The sequence below is a fragment of the Oncorhynchus nerka genome, linkage group LG15 (assembly GCF_034236695.1).
Source record: "Oncorhynchus nerka isolate Pitt River linkage group LG15, Oner_Uvic_2.0, whole genome shotgun sequence".
NCBI lineage: Eukaryota > Metazoa > Chordata > Actinopteri > Salmoniformes > Salmonidae > Oncorhynchus > Oncorhynchus nerka.
Window position 1 is genome coordinate 88,934,248 of NC_088410.1, and position 11,314 is coordinate 88,945,561.

General features: G+C 43.5%; 1 protein-coding gene across 1 annotated transcript; it reads right to left on the minus strand.

Annotated features, from left to right (window-relative positions):
• Window positions 1-5,374: 5,374 nt before the first annotated feature.
• LOC115143786 (adenosine receptor A1-like) lies at window positions 5,375-7,050 on the minus strand. Its single transcript, XM_029684262.2, has 2 exons — window positions 6,526-7,050; window positions 5,375-6,440 (listed from the first exon to the last, which is right to left on the minus strand). The coding sequence occupies exons 1-2, from the start codon at window positions 6,852-6,854 to the stop codon at window positions 5,852-5,854; spliced, it is 918 nt and encodes a 305-aa protein (XP_029540122.1). The 5' UTR covers window positions 6,855-7,050; the 3' UTR covers window positions 5,375-5,851.
• Between the last annotated feature and the right edge of the window lie 4,264 nt (window positions 7,051-11,314).

An 11,314-nucleotide genomic window follows, 5' to 3' on the forward strand; every position in this document is an offset into this window, starting at 1 on the left:
AGGACCTGAACCCTAGGACCATGCCCCAGGACTACCTGACATGATGACTCCTTGCTGTCCCCAGTCCACCTGGCCGTGCTGCTGCTCCGGTTTCAACTGACCTGAGCCCTAGGAGCATGCCCCAGGACTACCTGACATGATGACTCCTTGCTGTCCCCAGTCCACCTGGCCGTGCTGCTGCTCCAGTTTCAACTGTTCTGCCTTATTATTATTCGACCATGCTGGTCATTTATGAACATTTTAACATCTTGGCCATGTTCTGTTATAATCTCCACCCGGCACAGCCAGAAGAGGACTGGCCACCCCACATAGCCTGGTTCCTCTCTAGGTTTCTTCCTAGGTTTTGGCCTTTCTAGGGAGTTTTTCCTAGCCACCGTGCTTCTACACCTGCATTGCTTGCTGTTTGGGGTTTTAGGCTGGGTTTCTGTACAGCACTTTGAGATATCAGCTGATGTACGAAGGGCTATATAAATATATTTGATTTGATTTGATTTGATCTGCCTGTCATGAGAATTTTCAATCCCAATGATGATAACTAAACAATTATTTAAGCTTTGACCAATCCCCAAGGTTTGTAAGACCCTGGGTATAATAATAATAATTAGGCAAAGACTCAGCTTCTGCAAAAGGTTCGTAAGCTTTATTCAGAGAGCGCTCTAAAGTCAACCAAAACAGCCTTTATAACCCCCTCTTCGCACACACAGACACACAGACACACACACACACACACACACACACACACACACACACACACACACACACACACACACACACACACACACACACACACACACACACACACACACACACACACACACACACACACTTATTACTTTTCTACCGGCCTTGGCAGTTTCTTGCCGTTCTTTTCCTCCCCAGATAAGAGGGACTGTCACGAATATTACCGAAGGTGACTCCCCTTCTTGTTCGGGTGGCGCTCGGCGGTCGTCGTCACCGGTCTACTAGCTATCACCGATCCTTTGTTCTGTGTTCCTTTGGTTTTGTCTGATTGGTATCACCTGTTTCTTGTTTGGTTGTTAGGGTGGGGTTATATAAGTTTGTTCAGCCCGCTTCTGTTTCGTGCGGGCTTGTTCGTCTGTTTTGTGTTAGAGTGATTATGTTTGCATTTTTCGGGTTTCGCGCTGTCCGTTATTATTTCTGATGATTTTGTTTTCCTACTTTTGTTCATGTTATTTTTCCTGGACATTAAAGCGTGTTTTTCCCACATCCTTTTGCTCTCTGCGCCTGACTCCACACCTCTTCACTCATTCATCGTAACAGGGACCTTGGAAGGAACCTCTTTCCTGTTGTCCTTTGTTCTCTCAACTCTCACACCACTACACAGCATCACAATGGTCTAGTCACACGTATTATGAAATTATGACTACTAACACATTTCATACAATTCTATGATTTCAGGGTGGAATCCTTTAGTCATTACTTTAAACATATAAATTCACTTATCACTGTCTGCTAGAGTTTTCACCCCTGGGTACGTTTTGCAACAGAAACCTACACCTCTGAGACTGTAGCCAACACTGTGAATAGCAGTAATGAATTAGTACAGCTTCACAGAAACATGGCTCACTCGAGAGACGCTAACGGAATCGGTGCAGCCTGCTGGTTTCTTCACGCATCGCGCCGACAGAAACAACCATCTTTCTGGTAAGAAGATGGGCGGGGGGGTATGCCTTATGATTAACGAGACGTGGTGTGATCACAACAACATACAGGAACTCAAGTCCTTCTGTTCACCTGACTTAGAATTCCTCACAATCAAATGTGGACCGCATTATCTACCAAGGGAATTCTCTTCGATTATAATCACAGCCGTATATGTTCCCCCCCAAGCAGACACATCGATGGCCCTGAACAAACTTTATTGGACTCTTTGCAAACTGGAAACCACATATCCTGAGGCTGCATTCATTGTAGCTGGGGATTTTAACAAGGCTAATCTGAAAACAAGACTCCCTAAATTGTATCAGCATATCGATTGCGCAACCAGGGCTGGTAAAACCTTGGATCATTGCTATTCTAACTTCCGCGACGGATATAAGGCCCTCCCCCGCCCTCCTTTCGGAAAAGCTGACCACGACTCCATTTTGTTGCTCCCTGCCTACAGACAGAAACTAAAACAAGAAGCTCCCGCGCTCAGGTCTGTTCAACGCTGGTCCAACCAATCTGATTCCACGCTTCAAGACTGCTTCGATCACATGGACTGGGATATGTTCCGCATTGCTTCCAACAACAACATTGACGATTACGCTGATTCGGTGAGCAAGTTCATTAGAAAGTGCATTGACGATGTCGTTCCCATAGCAACGATTAAAACATTCCCAAACCAGAAACCGTGGATTGATGGCAGCATTCGCGTGAAACTGAAAGCGCGAACCACTGCTTTTAACCAGGGCAAGGTGACCGGAAACATGACCAAATACAAACAGTGTAGCTATTCCCTCCGCAAGGCAATCAAACAAGCTAAGCGTCAGTATAGAGACAAAGTAGAGTCACAATTCAACGGCTCAGACACAAGAGGTATGTGGCAGGGTCTACAGTCAATCACGGATTACAAAAAGAAAACCAGCCCTGTAACGGACCAGGATGACTTCCTCCCAGACAGACTAAATGACTTTTTTGCCCGCTTTGAGGACAATACAGTGCCACTGACACAGCCCGCAACCAAAACCTGCGGGCTCTCCTTCACTGCAGCCGACGTGAGTAAAACATTTAAATGTGTTAACCCTCGAAAGGCTGCAGGCCCAGACGGCATCCTGTGCCGCATCCTCAGAGCATGCGCAGACCAGCTGGCTGGTGTGTTTACGGACATATTCAATCAATCCTTATCCCAGTCTGCTGTTCCCACATGCTTCAAGAGGGTCACCATTGTCCCTGTTCCCAAGAAAGCTAAGGTAACTGAGCTAATCAACTACCGCCCCGTAGCACTCACTTCCGTCATCATGAAGTGCTTTGAGAGACTAGTCAAGGACCATATCACCTCCACCCTACCTGACACCCTAGACCCACTCCAATTTGCTTACCGCCCAAATAGGTCCACAGACGACGCAATCTCAACCACACTGCACACTGTCCTAACCCATCTGGACAAGAGGAATACCTATGTGAGAATGCTGTTCATCGACTACAGCTCAGCATTTAACGCCATAGTACCCTCCAAACTCGTCATCAACCCTGGGTCTCGACCTCGTCCTGTGCAACTGGGTACTGGACTTCCTGACGGGCCGCCCCCAGGTGTTGAGGGTAGGTAACAACATCCTCACCCCACTGATCCTCAACACTGGGGCCCCACAAGGGTGCTTTCTGAGCCCTCTCCTCTACTCCCTCTTCACCCGTGACTGCGTGGCCATGCACGCCTTCAACTCAATCATCAAGTTTGTGGACAAAACTACAGTGGTAGGCTTGATTACCAACAACGACGAGACGGCCTACAGGGAGGAGGGGAGGGCCCTCGGAGTGTGGTGTCAGGAAAATAACCTCACACTCAATGTCAACAAAACAAAGGAGATGATTGTGGACTTCAGGAAACAGCAGAGGGAGCACCCCCCTATCCACATCGATGGGACAGTAGTGGAGAGGGTAGTAAGTTTTAAGTTCCTCGGCGTACACATCACGGACAAAATGATTTGGTCCACCCACACAGACAGTGTCGTGAAGAAGGCGCAGCAGCGCCTCTTCAACCTCAGGAGGCTGAAGAAATTCGGCTTGTCACCAAAAGCACTCACAAACTTCTACACATGCATAATCGAGAGCATCCTGTCGGGCTGTATCACCGCCTGGTACGGCAACTGCTCCGCCCACAACCGTAAGGCTCTCCAGAGGGTAGTGAGGTCTGCATAACGCATCACTGGGGGCAAACTACATGCCCTCCAGGACACCTACACCACCCGATGTCATAGGAAGGCCATAAAGATCATCAAGGACAACAACCACCCGAGCCACTGCCTGTTCACACAGGCACTGTCTGTTTAGATTAACTGTCTTCAAAGTAATGACTCGGGACGTCGGGTTTGATATGAAAGCTTCTTTTAGTAATAATACTTGTTCACGTTGCATTTAACAACTTTAGATTCTACAGAGCAATGCAGGTAAGATGCTAACGGAAAATCAGCTTAATCACCTTGCACCTGCACATAACTGGCGTGTTATCTCTCTCATTCCTGTCGCAAGGCATTCTGGAACTTGCAGTCAAAAGCGTAATTCAATACTAACCAATACATTTCCATATGTAAATACCTTTAAAGAAATATCTTTAGATACAGCTCCATGAATTAACTTAAACATTAACTTTGTAACACATTAAAGTTACAACAGCTATCATCCAGAAGGCGAGGTCAGTACAGGTGCATCAAAGCAGGGACCGAGAGACTGAAAAACAGCTTCTATCTCAAGGCCATCAGACTATTAAACAGCCACCGTTCTGTACCATCACTCATTCATATATCTTTATGTACATATTCTTTATCCCTTTACACTTGTGTGTATAAGGTAGTAGTTTTGGAATTGTTAGGTTATATTACTCGTTGGTTATTACTGCATTGTCGGAACTAGAAGCACAAGCATTTCGCTACACTCGCATTAACATCTGCTAACCATGTGTATGTGACAAATACATTTGATTTGATTTTACCATGCAGAGGTTCGCCAGGTCAGGTTCCTCAGGGGATTATGTGGCTGTGGTGAAGAGATCCCATTACCGGTAACTAACTGAGTTTAATGTTCTCCACATACTCACCAAACTGTAGGATGCCTCCAACAACCCATTAGTTCTTAGTACAGATCTGTAGCTACAGTACACAATGCTAGCTATCCCATTATGACTGCTGTAATGCACATCGATACAGAGAAGAGGGTCGTAGACTGGATTCATGTGTTCCAATGGTCAAATGTGAAAAACAGTGAGTCAACATATATAATATTGTATTTTTGTTCTGAGGGAGCCAGCAATAAAACAATGGAATTGAAAACGTAATACTAATAGGATTTTAGAAGACTAGAAGCAGCACGATCTCTACTGCATTATCATCCACACAACTTCTGTGGAAGATTCTATTGTTTTCGCGTCATAGCTTAATAAGGGGTCTATGTTTTGACACAATGATCCCTTTAATTTAACATCTATTTTTCTTCTTCTCTTTTTAAAGAACGAAAAATCCTGCTTTAATTACAATGAAAAAACCTGCTTCAGTCCAACGAAGAAAACCTGCTTCTTTCCAATGAAAAAAACTTGCTTCAGTCCAATGAAAAAAACCCGCTTTAGTCCCATTTAGTCCCATGGGGTTTACAGATGATGTTATTATATTTTTGACTAATTTAGCAGACACTCTTATCATTTATTGCTGAAGCAGACAAATCATTGAATGAGATTGCAATTTTTATTTCCTTGTTTCATATGCCCAATCCACATTTACATTTTCAGATTAGACATCTACATATTAATTGGAAACTTCCATATAAATCATGTTATTTCCATTTCTGGCCACTTGATCATACAGAAAAAAAACATTTAAAATTCAGTACATTCAAGAAAGGAGAGTCTTTAAACAGGAAATCGATGAGTAAAATGAACCCGAAAAATGTCCCTCTTACTTCACATCTTTGCAACCTTCTCTGTGTATTTATTAACCCTCAGTTTTTTTCAGGTTCTTAGGTCTTGATGCACTTTGCCAAAGATAAAAAGCTAAACGACAATCATTTTTGTTGTCTTCCTACACCATTAACATTCTGCACCTTCAACTGTGCCGATTTTCACAACACTGATAGCATCTGCATCAGTATTTCTGGTCGCACTGTCAGGGTTGCTGCTAATATTTTTTTCAGTGGTGTGGTTGCTCTAAGAGCCCTGCCTGTCACCTCGACACACAAAGACCTTCCTCCATATCCTCAGGTACGCTTCCTGGATCTTGTGGATCCTGAAGGCATAAACGATCGGGTTGACAGCTGAATTGCCATGGGAGAGGAGGATGCCCACGTAGAAGGCCTGTTGGGGTATGTCTGATGGGTTACCAAAGTAGGCAACACAGTTCATGATGTCCAGAGGGAGCCAGCAAAAGGCGAAGAGCACCAGGACCAGAGTCAGGGATCGGGCCAGGCTCCTCTCCTTCCTGAAGTAGGTGTGGGACTGGGCACCGCTCCCCACCTTCTCTCTCATTTTCTTCTGGATGCTACAGAAGATGTAGCAGTATAGGACAGCCATGACAAGCAACGGAGTGAGGGTGCAGAGGAGGAATGCAAAGTAAACCAGGTATGACATGGGAATCACAGTCAGGAAACGGCAGATGATGGTGGTTGAGTTCCCTGAGTGAGACAAGGTGTCATGGTTGTACCACCCAAGCATGGGTGGGAAGCTCAACATGAAGGCAACAAACCAACATATTGCCACCACCACCCAAGATCTCCTCTCTGTTACTGTCCTCTTGTACCTGTTGAAGCAGAGAATCTGTTCATCTGACATGACAACCATTTTTTAAAGCTGAGTGTATGTACTGTATATGCATGCAAGCTCACCTGAGAGGGATGAAGACGCGTAGGAATCTGTCCACAGAGATGGCTAGCAGAGACATGACCGAAGACATTGTCAACATGATGACCACACAGCTTATGAAGAGACATACATTGAACGAGGTGCACACCCGTCCATCCACCAGCACAGCTAGCGGCACAGCCACAGAACCTACAAGGAAGTCAGCTGCAGCCAGAGAGACCAAAAAACAGAAGGTGGGCTGCCGGAGGTTGCTGCTCGACCACACTGCCCAGATCACCAGGACATTTCCCAGACAGCAGGCAACAGCGATCAGCACCGCCAGCACTGTGTAGACAACGTCTCCTCCAGGCATCCTGTCAACCGTCCAATGGAAGTTTAATATGGGCAATTACTGTACTTAACACTAAATGTGCTCTATTCTGTACCTCTGGAGATTTGCCAGCACGTTTCTTGTTCCTTTAGGCTTGAGGATGTTCACTTGGTCATTGAAAAGGTTTATTGAAATGTCACAGCCCCCACATGCCTGCTATAGGTTGGTGATAAGTGTTGTTGTGGTTTCGCACTTCTCCTACACTGCTAGTAGGAGGAGACTGTGTATTAAAGAGTTTCAATATACCATAAATAGACTTGTTGTAAATCTGAAAAAACTACAATGCAACCACAGCTAAACCATTTCTGTTCCTCTCAGGTGAAGCCTTATCTTACATAAACATTTGGTAATACGAGGCAAGGTGTTGACATCTTCAAATCTGAGAGATGGTACAGGACTTTTTTTATGTTGGCTGCAGAAACATGTTCAGATGTGGTTGTGTGGTACACATTTCCTGTAGCTTTAGAGGAAGGATGCTCAAAGATACACTTGCTTCTGTGAATGGTATACATGTCACAATGTGGAAAGTGACAGGTGTTATGTCTGGGATAAGTAGACACAGTAAAGGCAGAGGCAGACAACAAAAAGGTCAGTTTCAACATGTATTTTAAGGCATGGTTTTCAATCATCATCGTTTCAGTAATCAAGTTCAATCCCCATTTTTAACACTGTCCCACAATTCATTTCAAAAGTTTCACTTCCGTAATAATTTATTTTTGCTTTTATCTTAGAAAACCATGCTACTTCAAAATCCAGCCTGGTCTCATTGACTAGACGTAACATAGTAAACGTAAATCCGGGACACTCAAATTACTATGATATATTATGTTTGGTATGGTTACATAAGACAGAGGGTTACTTAAGGCTAAAACTAAATGAGGGTGGCTGGTCGGGTTGGGCATATAACGCGAACGTCTAGCAAGCCAAAAGTTGCTTGTTTGAATCTCATCACAGACAACTTTAGCATTTTAACTAACCCTTCCCCTAACCATAACCCTTTAATCTAACTCCTAACCTTAACCAGTGGCGACCCGTCATTCAGGGCAGGTTTTGCCTCTATTTTGTTCCTGTTTTGCATGATATTTTGGCATGATTATGTGTCACATATCTGTTTTCAAACAATGTAAAAAACATATTGACTTAATTAAGCTGCATACAAACATGGTCTCTTTTTTGCTTTCTTTTGTAAGGCAGCTCCAAAATGTAGGTGTTTCAGTCTAGCTGTGCTTTCTATGGTTGTGGGGCAGCCAGCAGATAATACGGAGCTTAGGGGTTAGTAATGTTCTCTGGTTGTTCCGTGATTGGCTCAGTGTTATGTCACTCATGGGGACACTACGTTACCACAAAAATGACAGGTAGAGCTCAAAAATTCAAGCCCCTGGGTGCAGCCATAGATTTACATTAGAAGTGCCCATTAGAAGTGCCCATCCAAGAAGGTTATTGGCCACAGATAAAATTACGTCAAATCACATTATATCAACTGCAGCATTGATTGGACAGAGAATGTCAACATCATACTTTCAAAATCTTAGCTAGAAAGCTGTCATCATCATGCATCAAGTCGACAATCTACTGGCAAATCCTTTTCAATCCTTGTCATAGGAAGAGAAATTATAGATAAAATGTATCGGTGCTCTTCGGCCATTGGACATAAACATTACACAACAAGTTGGATATCGCAAATTCAACAATGAGTGTTTTGGAAGGAATCAGTGGCTAACTGCAAGTTTTGCAAAGCAATCACTAGCCTGCTGGTCAGTGGAGTGGGTGTGTGGTCCAAGTCTGGGTTTAAGGGTCTCTTTTCAAAGCTTAAAAGGATAAACATTCATTCGCAACCCACCATGGGCCAGAAAAGGTTGAATACATTGGCCATGATATAAATCCAGCATGACTTCAGTGAGTACAAGACAACTGGCAACTCGGGATAAAACTAGCTCAGACTGGGAAAATACGTTTTGAACGGTCATCCAACTTGGAATTCTGGCCTCTTTCTAGACCTGAAGATAACTGACGTCATGAATCAAGCTTGTTTTTTTCCTTGTTCCCAGTTGTCATGAAAGCATCATAAATCCAGAGAATGCCAGACTTTGATGACAAAGTTTGATGACAAAATGTTCTCAGAAGAACTGCTGCGTCACCTTACTGTTCAAGTGAGCACAGTACAACAAGGTGAGTCCAAAAATGTATTTTATGCTCCTGCATAAATTCTGTAATATAACAGGGAGATAGGTATACTGTAGATAAGAAAGAAATACTAAGTGTATGTTGTGTAGTAAGCCATTAGTAGCCCATGTGCCTTCATAACTTAGCCTACTGTTCTGACTTGGTGGTGCACATGTAGCCTATAGTTTTAGAGAAATGTAATTATTGAATATTGTAAGAGCTTTCATTGGCTGCTTATATGCCCCCTTTATTTATCCTACGGTTCTAACTTGGTGTATAGGGAGAATACTGTAAGAACGGCCCATGTTCTGAATTATGTCGCTGTATATTTCAAAAGTGCTGAACAAATAGTTATATTGACAATGTCCGTCCTAGCTCGCTCATCAATGTCTTACGCGAAATTAGTGATTGCCTCTCATGCGCTCGTCGTCATCCCCTTATGCCATTGTTTGTAAATCTCAATTGTCAGTAAAACCACAATTGTTTAAGCAAGTCAGCCACATCAGCTATATTTTTAAAAAGGCAGTATATGAGGCTGAATGAACTGTTTCGCTGCCAGACTGCTTCACTGATAGCCAGGTGTAGAGATGGAAAGGATTCACTCCGTGGTGCTGAAAAGAAAGCTATTGGGACAGCTTTATGTAGACCCTAACAGTTTGTGGGTAACGTTTCTAGTGTTGTGTTGTGTAGTGGTTTTGCTGGTATGCATTAAACAAAACAAAAAATGGGGGGTTTGCCCCACCAAGATTTACATGCTAAAATCGCCACTGACCTTAACCCCTAAACCTAACCCCTAGCCAAACAAAACAGGGGACATAGGAAGTGGCATGTGTCCATTTTCTCTAAATCTCCATTGTAACAGTTCTGTATATAATGACAAGGTGCTCGAGTCTCCACCCTAACAATTGGAGTCTTTGTCCTAAAGCCAGGAAGGCAGGCTACAAAATAAGCCCACAGAAACGCATTGGGCTTATTTTGGACAGATAAAAGCTCTCGCTTCCCCCTCTTCCTTTCTGGTTGTGACTTAAACAAATCTCCATCAGCCATGTAGGCTCACCAAAGCCATCATATGTTCGGGCAAACTTGGGCTCCACCATAATTCCGGATTGCATTCTCTTCCTGTGGGCGGCCAGCATAGCCGTGAAAAGTAGTAACTTCTGACTTCAACTGTATATATTTGTTTTATTAAAAACATTTATTCCGAATTTTCAGGGATGCTGCAGGTGCATACACCTGAGGAAAATACATTTAAACTCAGTTTTTCACAATTCCTGACATTTAATCCTGGTAAAAATTCCCTATCTTAGGTAAATTAGGATCACCACTTTATTTTAAGAATGTGAAATGTCAGAATAATAGTAGAGAGAATGATTTATTTCAGTTTTTATTTATTTCATCACATTCCCAGTGGATCAGAAGTTTACATACACCCAATTAGTATTTGGTAGCATTGCCTTTAAATTGTTTAACTTGGGTCAAACGCGATGGGTAGCCTTCCACAAGCTTCCCACAACAAGTTGGGTGAATTTTAGTTGGGTGTTATTTGGCTTGCAAGCCTCCCCCTTTTTCCTACAAACATAGTTTGCTAACCATGTGTATGTGACAAATAAATGTTGATTTGATTTGATTTGACATACACTAATTGGGTGTCTTTAAACAATGGTCATTATGGCCAAACAGTTCTATTTTTGTTTCATCAGACCAGAGGACATTTCTCCATAAAGTACAATCTTTGTCCCCATGTGCAGTTGCAAACAATAGTCCGGCTTTTTTATGGCAGTTTTGGAGCAGTGGATCCTTTTTTATTTTTCCATTATTTTACCAGGTAAGTTGACTGAGAACACATTCTCATTTGCAGCAACAACCTGGGGTATAGTTACAGGGGAGAGGAGGGGGGTGAATGAGCCAATTGTAAACTGGGGATTATTAGGTGACCAGGATGGTTTTAGGGTCAGATTGGGAATTATGCCAGGACACCAGGGTTAACACCCCTACAATAAGTGTCATGGGATCTTTAATGACCTCAGAGAGTCAGGAAACCCGTTTAACATCCCATCCGAAAGACAGCACCCTACACAGGGCAGTGTCCCCAATCACTGCCCTGGGGCATTGGGATATTTTTTTAGACCAGAGGAAAGAGTGCCTCCAACTGGCCCTCCAACACCACTTCCAGTAGCATCTGGTCTCCCATCCAGGAACTGACCAGGAAGTAAGCCAGCAGTGGTATGCAGTGGGTTATGCTGCTGGCCATTCCTTGATGAGAGGCCTTTCAGGTTATG

Coding starts and splice junctions, on each gene's coding strand:
- LOC115143786 (XM_029684262.2), bottom strand. CDS start 6,854: ATGCCTGGAGGAGACGTTGTCTACACAGTGCTGGCGGTGCTGATCGCT. Junction 6,441..6,525: donor CGCGTCTTCATCCCTCTCAG/GTGAGCTTGCAT, acceptor CTGCTTCAACAG/GTACAAGAGGACAGTAACAG.